At 42.3% G+C, this 19,560-nt stretch overlaps 1 protein-coding gene across 5 annotated transcripts in view; it reads left to right on the top strand.

Annotated features, from left to right (window-relative positions):
- The first annotated feature begins 867 nt into the window (after nt 1-867).
- Nucleotides 868-19,560, top strand: part of RYR3 (ryanodine receptor 3) — a 498,481-nt gene continuing 479,788 nt past the window's right edge. For all 5 annotated transcript variants that reach the window (XM_077127361.1, XM_077127358.1, XM_077127359.1 and 2 more), the window contains exon 1: nt 868-1,037. In XM_077127361.1, the coding sequence (XP_076983476.1) occupies nt 987-1,037 (51 nt within the window). In that variant the 5' untranslated portion in view covers nt 868-986. The remainder of the gene's footprint in view (nt 1,038-19,560) is intronic.

Below are 19,560 nucleotides of genomic sequence, written 5' to 3'. Positions count from 1 at the left end.
CGTGGAGGGAGGGCAGAGAGGAAGGATTCTGACGTCATTTGACTTCCGAATTGAGGATGGTACGGGGAGCCCCGGAGGCCCGCTGGGACACAGAGAGAAGTTACTGCAACGCTTGACAGTCCAGGGGTTTGGTAAATTGAACTTACTGGATTTTGGAGAGGGAAGAGGGCTTTCTTAAGGTGCAGAAAGGACTAACCAGGGAGTTGCAAACTTTGTAAGGCACGGACGATCACCTTTACTGCACCGCTCCTTCCCTGCTGCGGGGAAGCCCTTGGCACACCCGGCTCAAACCTTCCGCGGCTGAGGTCCCACTAAGGCATTTCGGTCGAGCAAGACTTTCGGGTCTGAGCAAGACATTCGTTTCCGAAGCACACACGCGCGCGCGCGCACGCACACACACGGACAAAGTGGGCAAAGCGGGCTGTTGGTGCCCAATCTTGGCCCGCTGGAGCGAGGCAACTGGCCTTTGCTTGTGAATCGGGGCAGGGTAGGGGGCATCATTCTATCGCCCCGAGGCATACGCCTCCGCAGAGTGTGCAGCGCGGTGCCGGCGGTGCGGGGCCGTGCGGGGGAGGCCCCACATCGCCTGCCCCCAGCCCTCCCTTGTGCCCCCGCCCGCTGGGCGCCTCGGGGGCTGCGCTCTCCGCGGGGTCCGCCGCCGCCGCGCACTTGGCTTCCGCGAGAGGCGAGAGGGGTGGGCGGGCTGCTTGGTTGGCGTTGGCGCTCTGCAGTGCAGTGTAGTGTTAGCCCAGCTCCCTATATGGTCGAGGATTAGCTCGTCGCTGCTGAGACTGAGCCAGGAGCGGGAGGAGGAGGAGGAAGAGGAAGAGGAGGAGGAGGTGGAGGAGGAGGAGGAGGAGGAGGAGGAGGAGAAGGAGGAGGAGGAGGAGAAGAAAGAAAGCGCAGCAGCAGTAGGCGCACGCCGAGCAGCTGCTGGGGAAAGCAGAGGCGCCGGAGGCGGGGGCACCGCCGACGCCTCGGGAACCATGGCCGAAGGGGGAGAAGGAGGCGAGGACGAGATCCAGTTCCTGCGGACGGTGAGTCTCCGCGGCGGGGGCGAGGCGGCGGGCAGTTGGGAAGGAGCGCGGAGCCGGGCGAGGAGGGCTTGCGCGACGCGGCGGTCCCGGGTGCCCGGAGCGTTCTCCGCACCCGCGGGCTGCAGAGGCCACCGGCCACCTTCGGGGTGTGTGTGTGTGTGGGGGGGGACTGAGAGGGGCTGCGCGGGAAGGGGCGCCTTCTGCAGCCTCCCTCTTCTTCCTCTACTGCCATCTCCACCCCCAGACCCGCTCTCCGAGCAACTTGCTACTTGCTTTGAAACCTTTGATGCCTAAACTTCCAGCCGCGGTTTGCCGGTGGTTGTCCTGATACAAAGGATCAGAGGTGGGAGACGTAGACCCGTGGTCTGTCCGCTCTGACACCCCCAAACCCCACTCCGTACCCTTTCCTCCTCAAGCTGCCTCACGCACTGAACCGTGTGGGAGAAGCCTGTGGGGCAGCGGCAGGTGCGAGGCTAGAGTCCGAGAAGCCGGCGCCGGCGCCGAGTCCCTGTCCTGGGATCGCTCGGGAGGGGGTTCACCCAGTGCCGTCCCTCGCACTTGATGCCCAGGCAGTCAACTGCTGCTGGAGCGTTACTTGACTGCCGGAGTGCAACAGCCATGACTTCTTGGGCTCTGGGCTCCCCGGCTCCTAGCAGAACGGGGAAACCCCTGACTGAGGACAGCGTCACTCAGGTCCTCTCTCTGGCACCGGGGGGCGCTGCCCCGCCCCAGATTTTAGGGAAGGGAGGGGGCGAAGCAGTTGCTGCCACACCAACCTTGCCTGTTAGGAGCTGGTGTAAAGCCTTTCATACAAGGTGCTCTAACCCGGTGCGGTGCGGGAGGGGAGGGGACGGGTGGTGGGAGGGAGCAGTGGGGATTGGGATGAGTCCTACCTCGGATTTGGGTCCCATGACCTTGAGCAAGTCACATAATCAGTCCCTCCTAACCTCAGTTTCTTTAGGTGCAAAATGGAGAAAATACAGCTAGCATTTCGGGCTGATGAGGATTAAATGAGATAGTGAAAGTCATAATGTTTTGTAAACTGTAAATTGCTCTATAAATGTTAGATAATTTCATGTGTGCTATCTAGCTCCCGGGAGTTAGAATGAAATTCTTTCTCTCCCTCTCCCTTACTTCTCCTTTTTAAGTGCTCCCCCCCCCCCCATACATAAGAACAAACACCAAATTGATCTGCTGAAGGTCAGTTCTGAGCTATTGTCCGTCTTCTGGGCTATTCCCTCCCCTTCTTGAAGTGTTTCCTTTACATTCCCTTCAGTCTCTCTTCCAAACATCGTCCCTCTGTTAGGGATAGGATGTGGGTCTTATTTGGGGAATTTGGAAGGACCCAAATCCCTCATGATACTACTGAGGGGCCAGAGGTTCATCTCCTCTTTATGGGTGTGATTTATAGACATGGACCCCATTTTCATTTCTTACTCTGCTCACAAGATGGTTCTGCTCATTCCAGCCCAGGTGATATAAAGCTGTCTGTTCCCCCTCAAAGCTCTGTGGAATCCCTTGGCTTTCCCCCCCAACAGGTGTCCTCAGTGTTGGATGAATGGCAGCTTGTGTCATGTCTAGTTAGTGGTTTCCTCTGCCTATTATTAGTGATCTTCTAGGCACCATCGGTTGAAGAAGGCTTCCCTTCTGACACGTAGGGCCTGTATTGAATAGGTGGCCTAGAGGACAAAGGCTTGGGATCCCATCTTGCCTGTTTCTCTTGGTTCCGTGTCCACCTTCCCTGACCTTCCCTCTCCACCAAGCAGTGAAACTGCTTTTTGGCACATGCCTGTAGCCAAGGTTTACTGTAGAGCAGTAGTTATTAAACTTCATTTGAGTCATGGGCATCTTGCCTCAGAGATCAGAGCAGGTTGACTCCTTCTAAAGCTCATCCCTTGTAGAATTCAAGGACCAGGTTAAGAACCCCTGTTGGAAAGTACTGTATATCAGTTATGGCTTAGAGAGGGCTATAAGTGGCTAAGAGGGGAATGACTCCAAATGTGGCATTATTGGTTCTTTCTCCTCTAGTAATCACCTTAAATACTTTTTAGGTGAATTCCTCAGTTTCCTTGTGAGCAGCTTAACTTCTTCACCTTTGGCTTACTGGGGAGAAGGTAGCTAATGAAACTAAGGCACAGGAAATGAAGATTCTTGGCCATGATTGCCCAGCAAGTTACTGGTAATTGTCATTATATGATTTTAGATTAAGTTTCCTGGCACTGAATATTACTCTAGAGGTTATCATCTTAAGATTGAACTCTGACACCCTCCATCTGAATCTGTGAACCAGACAAAGGCATTTTTTTTGAACCTAATCACCATTAGCCTTTGGCCTCTGAGTAATTTTTTTACTTTGTCTTGCAGTTTTTCAGGGAGTCTGTCACTGAGGTGTGCCAGTGTGATGGGAGTGAAACTTCCATTTCACACACAAATGGAATAACTTTACATTATTCCGTTTGAAGTCCCCTACCTGTCTTTCCTTAGGGCTTCCCTCTTATCCCCAGACAATATGTTTTGAAGCATTTTAGCCATATGTTAGCCATATAAAGCCTCCTTGTCTTAGCATTGTCCTGCACCAGAAGGTGGCTGATACTCGATGATAGAATAGAATCACATCTTTGCAACTGTGAAATTTTTAGCGGATTACCATCACAGAGAGCAGACCCCTTTAAACCCTTTTCTTAAAAATATTAAAACAATTTTATTAAAAGTTTGACGTTCAAGATGTACTGTTTTGATTAGAAATGAAACAATAAGGCTGAAACAAGGATGTGCTCTGAAATGTCTTAAATCGGTAAACCTCCTTTTAAAATACACCACAGAAGCATGGTATTGAGGATTCCACATCAAATTGTTAGTGCCTATAATGTCATGTTTATTAAAATAGTGACAAAAGCGAAAGCAGCTGGAATGAGCTCTGATGTGAAATGAGCTAGGATTACTGCAGCAGTTGCTACAGGTATGTGTGCTGGGCTATAGACGTCTGCTGGGTGTTGTTCATCTTGTGTCCTACAGCCCATTTGGAGCCCATCCTCTCCTAAATTGGGGAGTTTGGACTAAACAAGGGATTTGGAGGCTTAAGCTCATCACATTAACTCAGTGCTTCTGTACCGCAAAACTTAAGGTGGCTGTATGAAATTGCATACTCTCTTCTGGCCTTCTGATATCACTAATAGTCATTTATGCCAATGAGCAAGAGAGAGTCAGTGAGACGTATAAACCTGAGAGTTTTCTTTAAGGCTAAAATTTTCCCTTCCACTGCTGTTGGCAGTGGCATCATCCTCCCTTCCGATTGTTCTTGCTGACGTAGCCAGTGTCACTGACGTGGCTCTAAAGCTGCTCAGAAGCAGATAAACCTGCCAACCGCTGATCTGAAAGCCAGAAGTTATGGTGAGAAGAGTGACAATTACCCTATCTCCCAGACAGTTGGTTGAGCAGCTGGCACTGCATCATGTTTTGAGAGTGCCAGGGAACACTTCTTCCCCCTCCTCAGACTACAATGTCCATTAAAAAAAAAACACAGAAGCTTTAGCTTGTTGTTTTTAAAATACCACAGCCTTCTCCTTGCCACCCCCCCACTGCAAAGTTAATTTGAAACAGAAATGGAATTGAAATAGACATTAGTTTCCATTAAAGTTTGTTATAGGCTCCTAATTTAGCCCTCCTTTTAGAAAGTCGTACCCCTTCATCTAAATTTGCAGCTCTCTAGGCACAGGAGAGGGCACTTGGGATGACAATCAAGGACTGCTCCCATCACCGTGGCTGCCTCCCTAGAGTGACGAGGACAAATCCCTGAATTTAGCCGCGGCGTAACGTGAGCGCTCCCCTCTCTGGAGTATGCTGTCCTGGCTGGGGTGGCAGTGAACTTGCACTTAGTGTTTTATAGATTCCTGCTTGCTTTGCCCCTCAGCGGAGTCCATTTACATAACAGCTGCATGATGCCAGTGTCAGGCTTTTGGTAGATTTTCCTTGAGGAGGTAAGAAGGAGGAGGTGGGCACGAGCACCTTCTAGCTCAGGTCACAGTAGCTCAGGGGACATATGAGTAGAAATGAAAGCAAGTGTGAGAATGCAGATCCCAGACATCCAGGGCTGTGTTGTTGCAGGAGCTGGGCTCGGGACTTTTCTTGCTGAATTAGGTTTGATGGTTGAAATGGTAAAGCTCAGAATATGCCTGCATTCTGTGCCTACCAAGGTCACTTCAGGGTTTCCCACACTCTCAGTCTCTTCCCCATTGGCTTCACGGGGCTGATTTGATTAAATACCTGCATTGACCTAGTTGGACACCCAATATAGCCTCTTTCCAGGGACATTTCCCCGTGGATGGGAGAAGGAAGCTGGGACCTTCTCAAGTTGGAAAGGTAGGATCAGCATTTGAGATGGCAGCTCATACCTCTACTGCACTCCAAGGAAAGAAGGTGGCAATGGCTGCAAACTTGGAAATATCTGGAATGTGTTGTAGGGCAGCCCCTAATTGGAGTGAGACCAGGTCTGCAGTAAAAGGAGGTGTGTCTAATGTCTGCACAAATTTTTTTCTTATGCTAATATGATTATTAAGCAGGATGGAAAAACACAAGTGAAATGTATTTTTAACAATTTTTAATTCCTTATCAATGATTGGTTTAAAAGAAAAACAAATATATTCCTCTGGTTTCTTAGCATGGATCTGAGAAATAAAATGTTGAACAAGAAAAGGATGGGAGGAATTATCTTGAGAGCAAGCTTCTCTGTTAATTATTTTTGGGAAATTTGTATTTGAATAGGTCATATTATAACTGTCTATGTTTATTTGGCCTCTTTTGCTTGTTTCGTATTCATTTGTTTTCACTCTATCTTGGGAAATATTTTTTGTTTTCATATTATTTCATAGTCTAACTTTTCCTTTATCTTACTATTTAGAGAGTTTTTAATTTAGAAGATACGAGCTCTATCCTTTTTGAATTGACTTGGCATGCTTCTGAGTGATTCTCACCAATCTCTTATGTAGGCCCAGGAGTTCTTGGGTCTTAAGAACTCAATGCTTTAGCTCACTCCCCACAATATCATACCAGTATAAATCCTTCAAAATGAGCTCTGTCCTTAAAGCTACCCTTAATACAAGATTTATCCAATAGGAGTTGAATGGTGTAATAAAAAAATGAATTTAGAAGCAGGAATTCTCATTGCTAGACTTCACTGTGCCCTTGAACAAGTTATTAAGAAAACCGAGGTTCCATTTCTCCCAGTGTATGGAGCTATGTCCCATCTTTGCAGCTTCACAAAAGGAAACAACAGTAATTCCAGCAACACTCCGAATGAGAGAAGTGTGCAACACAAGGTATTAACATTGTATATCTCCTACTCTGGGAAATCAGTTCTTGTGACTGGATCGTATTATTGATGAGAAAGCCCCAGAGTTTCCCCCTCTGTCTCTGTCATAGGTTCTCACTTCTCTTCTAGAATTTTAGACTGTCTCCTGTTTTGGTCTAGCCCAAGTATATCAGGGCCCTTACTTGACCAAAGCAATACCTAACTTTCCTCCAAATATTTGATTCAAAGTCTTGAGAAGACAAGTCAGTTGGTGGAATGGACTTCAAAACGCCAAGTAGGCCCCCAGGATTATAGCCACCAAATAGAGTCTTCAGTTATCTTTTTTCCCTTTTCAGAAAATGACCAAAGCTACCATTTCCCATAGAAGCAACTTTTCCTATTAAATCCCCTATCTCTTCCTTTCAAGGCTATCCCTCCTTTTCCCTACCACCAGTTTCTTTCTTAAGTCCATTCTTCCTTTTCCTCACAGCAAGGGGGAGTGATTTTCTATAAAATCAACCCAGCTTTTCCTACCAGGGATTTTTGCTACTTAAGTCCCATCTGTTTGGGGAGTGGAAGCCTCTGAAAAGTTTCTCTCAGAAACACCTGGACAAAGCAGATCCTGCTGGGGTGGAACGCGTAGCCAATGCTGACACTGCAAGGCGACATTTCTCTCCAGGGAGCCAGGTTAGGTCTTTTGAGCAGGCCTCAGGCTGATGTCCTCTCAGCCATTTTCTTGCTTGGAAGCCAATGGGTAGTTTAGGGACAAGACATTTCCAGTTTCTGCAGTTTCCTTTGGGACAGTGAGTTTTGTCATCAGAACGTCTCTTCAATTCAGAGAGGGAAGCAAAAATGCTGTCACCTCTGCCCTGATCTATAGGGATGAGCCTACCTAGGTGCCAAGACTTTTTTTTTTTTGCTTAGAGACTGATAGTGCAATACTCAAAAATAAAAGTGCTGTGACTCCTTTTCACACACATCTAGCTTACAGCACTTTGCTGACTCTACAGTAATCCATTGGGCTCTTATCCTTTGAGGTGGGACACAGCTTTACAGGTGGGAGAAACTGAGGCATCAAAGCCATGTTTTGTTTTGTTTTTCCTTCCACCTCCCCAGACAGTGAAATCCTTCTTGATTAAAGATGTTTCACTCCACATACAGGCATGTCTACTTGAGGGGGGTCTTATTTTTATTGGAGTCAGCACAAATTACAGAGTCCTGGCCTCTGGGGTGACAGGTGCTTGCTGGAGACAGAGCTTCTGCTGCCTGTTTAGAACCTTATAAGACATCAACAGTTTTTCTCCTGCATTCAGTTTGTGTGTGGTTTTATGCTGTAGGAACCAGCCAGTGTGATGATCAAGTGCAGCCCAGCTTTAAGGAAAATTTAGAGATGAGAGTCTGTGTTGTTATCAGTGTCATGACCCATGTACAGAAGAATATCTTTCTCCCTGGTCTGCCTTTGAGATAAGACATTGTCTCAAGACATTCCCTGTATCAAAATACTGAAATGCAAAATTATTAGCTCAGTGGGTACCATTTGTGATTAGCAGACTTAACTGAAGGAGTAGAAATTGGATTGGAGAATGATGAGCATTTGGAAACATTATTGAGAGGGATGAGCCTGAGTGGGTCTGCAGTGGTGCCTGGGAAGCCCTGAGTCAGCAGAAGCAGCATCAGGAAGCAGAAGCTTGGGTTCTGGGGGGTGATAGTACAGGAAGCTCCATCTTTATCCACCTATGGCCTTTGATCAGAGGAAAGGAAACCTTGAGCTACCTGGGAGAAAGTAGCCAACTCTCTTTCAGGCATTGGGAAGAATCCTCTGCCATCAGGACTGGTGCTAATAAAGACGTTGTTCTAGATAATTTAGAACCAGAGATAACAGTTAAAAAAAATAAAGTCTCAGCTTTTCTTAGGATAAGGTGGCTCTACATCAAAGTGAGAACTAAGATGCCCCCTTCCTGACGTAGAGTGTTCAAGTGACAAACGTCTATTATCAGTTGTCATAGTTGCAATCCAAAACAAATACTGCAGAGTACCCCAAACCAACTTAAAACAGATCCTACAGCAAAAAAGAAGAGCGAGCCCAGGGAAACTGCCTTTCCCTCAAAACAGCAAATATAGGGAAGTGCTTTACTGGAAGTTACAGGCATCTCAACAGACCAGTGATAGTATCTGGCATTAACTCTGATAATTTCAAATTTGAGTTCTTTGATGGGCCAGAGCACAGAGAGCTAGCCAGTGGTACTGCAGGAAGAAATGGAAAATTCTCCATTAAGGGCACATAAATGTCTGTAGTGTAAGAAGTATTGATTAGAAACTGCTGCACTCCATGTCATAGACCAGGTCCAGACAGGAGATAATACGGGGGCAGTAGGAGTGATCCAGTTGGCCACAACCCCACATTGAACCAAAAACCAAATCCAAGAGTTAAATCAAAATAGTGAAACTAATCCTGGAGGAACGTGAGCACCTCGCAAGCCCTGCATCTCTGTCATCTTAGCTACATGGCTGTTGTTCTGTGCTATGACAGTGGCTCACTTCCAAGTTGCTCTCTCTTCTGTTCAGGCTGGCCAAAAGACACGAGTCCAAGAATAAACCATAAGAGATGTCTTGAACAAATCTCTTTTCTTTGTGAGAAGCATTTTCAGTTGCAAACGTATAACAGAGCACATACTAGCTGGTGGGTAAAGGCAGAACTAAAGCTTTTGCACTATTTGGTGACATTTCTATTGCCAGGTACCTGTAGGATTGTTGACCATTTCCTGAGTTTTAGTTCATCAAATGATGATTACATCTCAAGGATGTTTAGAAAATGCGAGTGAAGGGCTCTGAATCTCCTATAGGAGAACCAAACGTGGATATATGGACTATCTTCGAACAACAGTTGCTTACTGTAACTACATGATTGCCTGAAAAAGTTCCTATCAACTTAAAACATGAGCCATAGATAATGAGCTCCAGGAACACAGGAGTCTTAAATTCCTTCTCCTCCAAGTCCCTAGGTACCTGTAGATTGGAGGATTCACAAACTTAAAAATCTGTAGGGACCAGGCAGGTAACTAGATGTGTGAATTGGGTTTTATTTGCTAGGCAGTAAAATGAGGTGGGCCTGGTCTACACGTGCAAATAAAAAATTCTTAGACACTGCCAGCTAAGCCAAACACATCTGCAGCTGAATTCTTAGCTGCTGCCAGTTTGCAGCTGTAGATGAACATTTAGATTCTGTTTGAATGAATCCCCCCCACACTAGAATGCATATATTTTTATGAGTAGGATGAAGCTTACAACACACATCAGGGTCCTTGGATGAAAATGTCAACATAAAAGACAGGGTATCATTTATCATGTATAAGGAAGAGATTGACAGGCAGACAGATTAATAGAGCTTAATAAATGATAGATTCCATCATCAAAATGAATTCAGATTGTGCTTGTCTTTAAACACTCTTTAAAATTGCCATATACGTATAGATATCATGAAATTTAAAGTAAGCAGTGTGCTTTAGTTTCCTAGTCTACTTAAGGAAATACTGTGAAATGTGTTGGGTCAGACAATGAAAATTGATTCACTCAGGATTTTGAGGCCAGGAAAATGTCCAAATCAAGACATCATCATCAAAGTGAAGCTCTCTCCCTAAGACTGTGGTGTTTTGGGGGTTGGCTGCTGCTGACTCTTGGGTCCTTAACTTGTCACATCACAAGGCACATGGTTGCATCTCCTGGTCTTTTCCTTCTCTTTCATGTTCTATTTCAGCTTTTTGCTTCCATGGCTTTCTCCCTCTGTGTCTGAATTTTCTTCACTTATAAAGTACTCTAGGATTAGGATTAAGGTCCATCCTGATTGGGCTGGACCACACACACCTTAACTGAAGTAACCTCATCAAAAATCCTCTTGCAATGGATTCACACCCACAGGAATGGATTAGATCTAAGAACATGTTTTTCTGGGGGTACGTGCAGCTTCAGCCACCACACAATGTATCCAGTCAACATTTATTGACCAACTAAGCTACCTGACCCTGAGCAAGGTACTGGGAGTTTCCAGTACCTTGACATCTTCTTAGATGCTTCCCAACAGCTCAGTGTCAAGAGGGAGCTCATAGTCTAGTTTTGAGTTAGCAGAATATCAGTCACTTCAGACATATTTGTAACAATTAATCACACTTTTCCATGCAGCTTTTGTGCAAAAGTGTTCTTACTAGAATGTGTAAACTTGGGGGAATTTATTAACTTTTGTCCCTATTTCCTCATGTGTTAAATGAGGGAAATAATAGTGCCTGTCTCATATGACTATGGTGAGGATTAAATGAGTTGATCTATGTAAGGTGCTTGGAACAGTGCCCAACATATAGTAAGGACTCAATAAATAATAGCTGTTAATATTATCTTAATAAACTGTAAATATTGGTATTAGTCACGCTAGCTGCTACAAATGTCATTGGACATTTATTTTATGGCTGAAAAGGGATAATACCTGGTGATTATTCCATGGTCTTGAGTCCTGACATTCTGTTTAGCTACAAATATGGCCTGGCCTTGTGGATGCAAATGAGTTAGGCAATGATGTGGCCTCAGGAACATAAATTGGCAGATCAGTTCTCAGATGTTCTACTTTGCAAAGTCTCTTGATGCAAATGATGGTTGACTTTTCCACTGGCAATTTTTGATTATCCATTTTAATGGATGGGCAGTGTGACTTGGTTAATCCTAAACTGAAAAGAATTCATCTTGCTTGCCTTTTTTTTTTTTTTGCATGAGCAGGCACTTAGAATTGAACCCGGATCTCTGGCATGGCAGGCAAGAACTCTACCTGCTGAGCCGCCATGGCCCTCTTGTTGCTTGCCTTTTACATATATGTTTTAAATATGAAAATTTGCCGTTCTGGGAATTCATCTTATTTCCAACAACATAAGCTCACTCTACTGTAAAGGTTTGGCTATGCACTTTCTCTAATCACTTCTCGTCTCCAAGGGTGCAAAAGATAAACATAAAGTAAAGCTTGATTATGGTTACATACTTCAGTGCCCCTTCCCCTGAGTGGACCAAGCCTCTGATTAGCGCTCCTCCTCTTTCAAATGTCAATCCCATCTTCTGTCAATGTTTTCCATGGAGTTAAATTGGATAATGTTGGCTATTTAATTCCTTTAAGAAGTTTACCTTTTCTGAATGAGAGCAGATGTTTCCTAGTTTAAATGCTCTGTTCCTTAAGAGTGACAGGTATATAGGAAACCTAGGCATGCTGGTGCCATCTTGGTTCTGATTCAGTTGGATCATGCTAATCGGCTATTCAGTCTCACTCATAAAGCTGGCCCCAACACTGAAAGTTTAACTGAACTGAGTAGGTGGGAAATTTAATGAAATAATAATAATTAATAATTAAAGCAAACTCTCTCCAAATAGTAGAGAATGGATGGGCTTTTGATTTCCTTAAAGAAAGGAGATTTCTTCCTTAAAGAAAGGAGATTTCTTCTGGCCCTGAATCTGAAACTTTCACTAGCTGGCAATTAATTTCACATTTTAAGTCGTGAATAGAAAACTGAATTATGTCAGACACTGTAGTTCACCTTTTCCAGCATTGGTTTCCTATGCGATAGAAGGGTAAGAATCATAACTAGTTTGTAGGGAGGAGTCAGGATGAAATGACCAGACTCTGAATGTCTCCAGATTAAGGCCCTATTTAGTTATTGTTGGTTATCCCCTTGCCGCAGACACTGGCAGTTCCTGTTACTTAGGAAGTCCTCAGAAAATGCACTTTATAAAGTTAAGACAACATAAAGATGTTGGACATGCACATCAGAACCTGGGCAACAGTATAGTCTGATTTTGCATGTATAAAGCTCACTATTTTAATCAAATAAAAATTACATCAAAGTTATTCTGATGGCTTTATTTTTATACCCATATGTTTTACTGATTCATAATTAGGCGTAATTGTACATACAGTTAATATTAATTTTGTCTTGTCAGACCAATTCTTTTTTCATTGACTGTCTGCAGTCTCTCCTGTTATCAGCCTTAAAGTTGATGGTTTCTCTGCTACCATATGCCATTTCCTACCCACCATTATTACCGTTATCATCAGCATGGACGCCACTACCGGATGCCGCCTCTGATAAGAGAGTAGTAAAAGCTTAGAAGACAGACAGACTTGAGTGCAAATCCTGGCTTTGTCATTTGCTAGTTATGAAAACTGGAAAGTTTCCTCGTAACTTTTCGTGTGGCTATTGAGATAATTAAACGTGATTCTGCTTATAAGGCTGTAATGACTACAGTGCCTGAGTCATTTGTGTGTGTATTTTGTCTATGCTATGCTATGCTATGTGATGTGATGTAGTACATATTTTAGTAGTGCTAGATCCTGTTGCCCAGTGGATGGGGATTTTCTTTGTCACAGCCCCAGCACCATGCTCAGCTCATGCTCCTATGAACCACCTGGGATCCTGAAGCAGCTGCTATTCAGTGATATGGGAACTGTTTTGGGGGTAGAAGATGTGCTTAAGCTGTTTATTTACTACAATTCCTCACTCAATTAATTGAAGGAAATCTAAGTAACTTTCCCACCTGCTCCCTAGAAGCCTTAGCCAAATGAAAAACCTGTGGATGTGCACGTGCTCCTGCTGGGTTTTCTGAATGCATATGAAGGTTGAAGTCCCAAGTCGTGCTTTTAACAAACAATAGGAACCTGTGCCTGACTCCCAGATGCTTAGTAGGTGATGACAAATACGTTGACTGGCCACAAGGCTTTGCATATCACTCATGTTCAAATCCTGGTGAGGCCTCAAGAATATACCTAAGAAGTCAAGTGTTTCAGAAAACCGCAAGAGGCTCCCAGATCTAGTCTACACTCCCCAAATAAAATGAAAATTTAAAAAATAAGCATGTTTGTTGGGGTGTTCGGGTAAAAGCTATTAATCTCTCCCTGGCCAATAAGTTGAGTATAATTGGTCACTGGGAGAGGATATGGCCCCTTAACCCCAGACTTCTCTCTCACCATATGACATAGTATGTGAAATTCCTTCTAAATACTCCTTTGGATTAAGACATTATCTCCAAGGTAAATGCATTGTCTTGTTGGAGGAGTTAGATATAGATGTACCTACTCTTGGATTATCATATTATCTAGATATAAAACCTTGGTCTGGTATTTTGGGATTTAGGGGTTAAAAATTAATGAGTATAGGCAGTGCAAGGGTAGCTCAGTGGTAGGGTTTTTGCCTGTAATGCAGGAGACCCGGGTTTGAGTCCTGGACCCTGCACTTTCCAGACAGAAAAAAAAAAGTATGTGCATTTTTTTTTCTTTTTGGTTTTCTTTTTGGCTCCCCTTCCATGTGAAAGACCCAGGGTTGATTCCCAGCACCCAAAAAAGAAAAAAAATTAAGGGATTTTGGCAGGTAGGATTCTATAATAAATGTAATCACCTGGATCTCCTAGGGGTATTGAGGGAAAGAAAGGGTGCTTTAAAAAAATAAAAAGGTGGCACCTAAAAGGTATGGACAAGGAACAAAGATCCCCCAGTCTTATTTTGTAGATGCCAGAGTCTCAGGTGGAGCTCAGTGCTTTCCACTAATAGAGGAATGACTCTATTGTTAAATGTTTCTTTCTTCTTTGCTTATCTTTCTTCATCCTTGCCACTTGTCACCATCTAACATATTACATGTTTTAAGTATTTATCCTGTTTGTCCCTCTCTGACCACTCAAAGGCCAACATTTTATCTGTTTTGTTCTCTGTACTGAGAATGATGCTTGTCACATAGTATTCTCCTTAAATATTGATGGAATGAATGAATAAATTCTTCCATGTTGGTGTTCTAGCCCAGATCCTTACCTCATGAGCTCCAAAACCCCATCTGTGCATTCATGGGTGGTAAGACTGATACTAGTGAAACATGTTTACTATGAAGATAAAAACCCAAGCATATCACATTATCATCCAAAGTGGGGAACATGGGGACCAATATCTCAGTTTCTAAATTTTAAGTTCCATGAAGCCAGCTTGTGAAGACTGAGAAATGAGAAAGGCTCTGGCATCACATATGCATTTGTCTGAGTCTCAGTACTAACATATATATGGGGCATTTCTAGGTCCAGATGGAAATGGAAAATGGATATAGAACAATTCCATGTAAATGAGACCTGTCTGCTGTAGGTTTCATTGATCCCAGTTTGGTGACTATTGATATTTTTGTAGCCTTTGGGTTTCCATGTATTTGCAAACAAATGCTTATTTGATGAATTGTAGGTTATTTTGATGTCAGTCTACACTGGGAGAGATTTCTGTGTGCTTTTCAAATATCCAGTCTATACCAGATACAAACCAATAACCATCCTATATAGCCCCTTTACTTCCATGAGATTCTTGAGCACTTTTGATAGCAGATACCAGAATCTTCCACTGGTCTGTGAAGTTGCAGATTTTTTTTCTTTATTTAGAGAATACTTTATTAGTTTCTGTAATCAAATCCATGTAGCTAAGACCTTACATATTTAATACAGTGTGTTATCCCTGTACAAATGGAAAAAATTAAGTTTAATGTTTCTAGACCAATATGGCTGTTAATTTCTGTACAATGCCAACTCAACACAGTGCAACTGAGGTACTTTTTCCAAAGTTGACAGCACAGCCAAAGTTTCCAAAAGTTTAAACTATATAAATATGTGTATATATTTATTTATATAAAAAGACCAATAGCAGTATGTTATGCATCAACAGTTATAGCAGCAACAGTTTTCCAGGTTCTGCAGTCATCTGAACAAAATTATAGAGACAGCCAGCATACTCCATTAAAAAAAAAAGTAAAAAACCAAAAATCCCAGGAGACAGCAAGTTCTATTACTGTTATGTTACCTGGCATCATTTTTTTATTAGCTTTTTAATCACATCTGGAAAGAAAAGAATTCTAAAATAACATCATTAAAAACAGGTCTGACATAGCACAGTCACTACTACATATCATAAAGCAGGTACAAGATAATTTATACTCACAGAGGCATGACACAGTATTGTCCTACATCTGTAATACTAGAGGATACCATTAAAAAGAAGTTATTTGAGACTTGATTCTACTTTTCCGGCAGAGGGCCCACAGGTAGGTAGGACACAGCTCTGGCACAGTTCTAAGGACATTGCTCTTCATGAACATCAACTAAAAACTGTTTTGAAAAAAAAAATGTAGATTTGGAGCATAAATTCAGCTATCGCTCATCTCTATAGTTGGAAGAAAGTCATTTTATCAATAGTTCAAATTATTTAACAATCCAAATTGACTTCTATTTGGCTTTGAGTTGTACTTGACTACTTTTACATTGTTTCCACTTTTATCCCAATTTCCTCCTAGTCCTAGGCCCCTGTTGATGCCTACAGGTATCCAGTTGAGGCCCCTTCTTCTGAGAGGGGGGAGGACTGTAGTAGGGTCCTTGATTACTGTAGGGCTGTGCAGAGGTCTGTCTTTGTTGTACAAGTCTGTTAAGGTATTTTTTTTTAATGTTCACTGAGCTAAACCAAAGCTATGACTTTTCTCAAAGACTCACAAGACCATTATAGTTAGATAAAGGTCCTTGGTAATAATGTTTTAATTTTCATATAAGGAAACTGAGATGCTGTCTCTTTTGCATCCATCCATCCATCCATCCATCCATCCATCCATCCATCCGTCTAACAAACGTTTGTTGCGTTCTTACTGTGTGAAAGTCATATATGCTAGCAACTAGGGATTAATTAAAGGTGAGCAAGATATGTTCCCCATCCTCAAGTGTCTTCAAGTATAGCAGGAGGGTTGGACATCAAAGGGCTAACTGTGAAACAGGACAAAGGATATTTTAAATGAAGGTAAAGGTTAACCACTGTAGAAGAAATAGTCTGCTGCAATTAGGGAGTAAGGGAAAATTTTGAAAAGAACTGGGTGAATTCTATGGGGTGTTGGTAGATTGAAGTGAGATTAAAAGGACACCTGAAACAGAGGGATCATTATAAAGAAAAGTCCAAAGATGTGAAAGTATGTGGTGTGTTCAAGCAACTGTAAAGACTAAAGCATAGGGGGTGCATGAAAGATTGTGTTGAAGAATAAGACGGGAAAACTATTTTGAAAGCAAATCAGGATGATCTGGCTTTTTTCTTTAGATAATGAAGAACTAGGTAACATAAATATAATTGTCTAAAATTTCAAATATGTGCTCCATTAGTTCACTTCTGTATGCTTTTGATAAAGGAGAAAATATATAGAGATATTATATAAAGATGCTTTTTATATTGATTTGTTCAATTCATGGTTGTATATCTAGTGCTTTAGGAATCAAGTTGGCCTTTTAAGGTCAAATATAGATCATTTGAGCAACTGCATCCATAACGACTGAACTCTGGAGGTTTTAAACTATTAGAAAGAACCTCCACTGACAGGGAATTGGCCTTGCCCTTTGAATGGAAATGAAAGAACAGGCTCACATTGCACATAAACTTTGCTTCATGGAATGATAGCTTTTCTGTTGCTATAGAAGATTCTTCACTTTGGCTTAAGACAAGGGGTTTTAAGGTGACTGAAAAAGAAGTAGGTACTTCCAGAAGGTGTAGAAAATAGAAAGCAATTAGCACGGAAGTGGTGTAGTCCTGTTAAAAACCCTATTGAGGGCTCTGGCTGTTAAAAGTTAAGTATCAGCTCTATCCCTCAGACCTCAGACTGTTAAACTTGTGTGGCCTCCTCACCCTTGCCAGAAGGCATCCTTATTCCACGGCACACACAAGCCCTCTAAAACTATTAGAGGTGGTGTGGTGCAATCTTTTTCTTGAATGCACATTTATTTAGGAAATCAAAATTCAAAATAACACATTCAGGAGGTTGTTTGTTTAAAGGTTTGCTAAAGGTTTAGTGAGGAATATGACTGGAAAGTAATTGTTAATTATTGTTGTCTGATCTAAGTAATCTGGTACTTGATCATATTGTGCAAATTTTGTCTTCATGGTACCTACATTTCCCTTTCTCCACCTTTCTCCCTTGGGGCAAAGCCTTCTTTATTTTAGTTTTATTCATTAGGGTGTTCATATTAGTGCTCATATTTGGGTGCAGAGTGGCTCAGTGATCATTGATTGAGTTTTCAGTTATCGCTTCTTTGATTACGTATTCGGCAAGTTCTGTATCAGATCCCTCCAAGTGGTGTGCTCTTTCCTAATTATTGATGAGGCTGGACATTCAGAAATGAGTCACAAGATCCATTCTGAAGTAGACAATGTGAACTTCTAATGGGAATGACTTTTTTCCCCCATAAAATTCAAGAGGTGCATGCTTATGACTGAGATTAAGCCAAGGGTTTTGGATTTTTGTTATTGTTGTTCCTTCTGTATCCTTAATGGCCCATGCAATGCTGTAACACATACCATGTGCTGAATAAACATTTGTAAAACAACTTAATAAAATGAAATGGAGAAATAGAAGGAAACATAACTTTTTTTTTTTATCTGTTACCTTATGTACCAACCATAACTCTCTACCTCTGGTATTCACCTGTGCAGTGTCATTGATTCCCTGGTGTGAGCTTTTATCACGTCTACTTGCAAGTATCCCTATGTTTCTGGAGTGCTCAGCCTAGCTGTTCTCAGACTCCCATTGTTCCTTCGTAGATACACTTAAAAAGAGGTCCATCACTCATAACTTCTTTCTTCTTCCAAATATTCAGTTACTCCCCTGATTTCTTTCTTCAGGTATAGGGTCCCATGCTAAATTGTCAGATGAGCCCCTTTCCTCTTTATAATCCATATGGGGTTGTTAAAGTGAATGCCCTGGATAATACTCTTGCTTCCATTATAGTTTGGGGGATATTACATAGATGCAGGCATGAATGCGCATGCTGAGATGAAGAAATCCTTATGCTTTAGCTAAGATTGAACTGCAGCCTTTTTTTCTGGATGTTACTGATGTGTAATTGTTGTCTTGCACTTTGGATTGTTGACTTAATATTGTCATTTGAATGCCTGAATCTCTTTTCAGCCTTTTAATAAATTCAGACTTGGCATTCATTCAAATATGTCTAAATTTGTAAGATTACTCTCTTAATCTTTCTCCTTATACCTATTTATCTCTCGTTTTTTATGCCTTGCTCACTTTTTCTACCAGTTTTTTTTTTTTTTTTTCTGTTTTCAGTGGGATGGCATATATTATAGCTATGAAAGAATAGCCACTCAGCCACCCTGTCCCCAAGGTTATCTGTCCCCCTTTGTCAGACTTTTGGATATTATTCCATAGGATTAAACTTTAAGCTTAACAACAATGAAATATCTAGTTTCACAGGATTTTCTCTTTTATAAAGCTTATTTAATATTTGGGTTATAGTTTCATCTCTGCCATTACTTCTGTAGTCTTGGACTGTTGCTCACCCATCTCTAAAACGAGGAAATGGGACAAGATTTTTTTTTAGTTCAGTTCCAGTTCCAAAATTCTCTCACAATAACAGTGCCTGCATATTTCATTTGTGGAGAATAGCATAATCTATTAAGTATTTTCACTTATTCTTATATTCAACAAATATTTTTTTCAGTGCATACTATGTGTCAAGGAGTATGCTAGGCACTAGGGATGTGTGGACATATCAGGGTGGGGAACAGACATAAAGAGTTCCTGTCCTCCTGAAGCCTACGTTCTGGTTGGGGAGACAGACCATGACCACGTACACAATGAGTACACATAATTTCATATGCAATAAAAGCAAGGAAGGAAAATAAAGCAGACTCATGGGTTAGAGAGTGACAGTGAGTGGACATCTGGGTGTTTGCTTAAGGCAGATAAGGAGGATTCATTTGAGTCAAGCTTTATATGACATGAGAGAGGAGCCACAGAGAAAATATGAGAGTGGGAAAAAGAGAGTACAACAAGCAAGAGACCCAAAGACTGGGGAGGCTGGGGAGAAATGAGCAAGGGAAGGATGTAGGACATGAAATTAAAGGTAGGAAGGGATCAAATTGAATGGGGTCTTGTGGCTATGTTAATACTGTTATGTAGCAGACAATATTCTAAGTGTTTTATATAGTAATTCATTTACCCTCACATCACCGTTTAATGTTATTATCCCTGATTTACTCATAACAAAACTAAGGCCCAGAGAGACTGACTTGTTTAAGTTCACACACTCTGGACAAGCCTGAGCCAGGCCATCTGGCTCCAGAGACTGTGCCCTTAACTACTGTGTTCTACTGTCTGTCCAAGTCATAGGGTATTGGGATGTTCTGTTGGATGGGAAGCTATTGGGAGGTAT

This window comes from Tamandua tetradactyla, chromosome 14 (genome assembly GCF_023851605.1).
Source record: "Tamandua tetradactyla isolate mTamTet1 chromosome 14, mTamTet1.pri, whole genome shotgun sequence".
NCBI classification, from domain to species: Eukaryota; Metazoa; Chordata; class Mammalia; order Pilosa; family Myrmecophagidae; genus Tamandua; species Tamandua tetradactyla.
The sequence above is the reverse complement of the archived record's forward strand: the minus strand, read 5'-3'. Positions and strand labels throughout refer to the sequence as shown.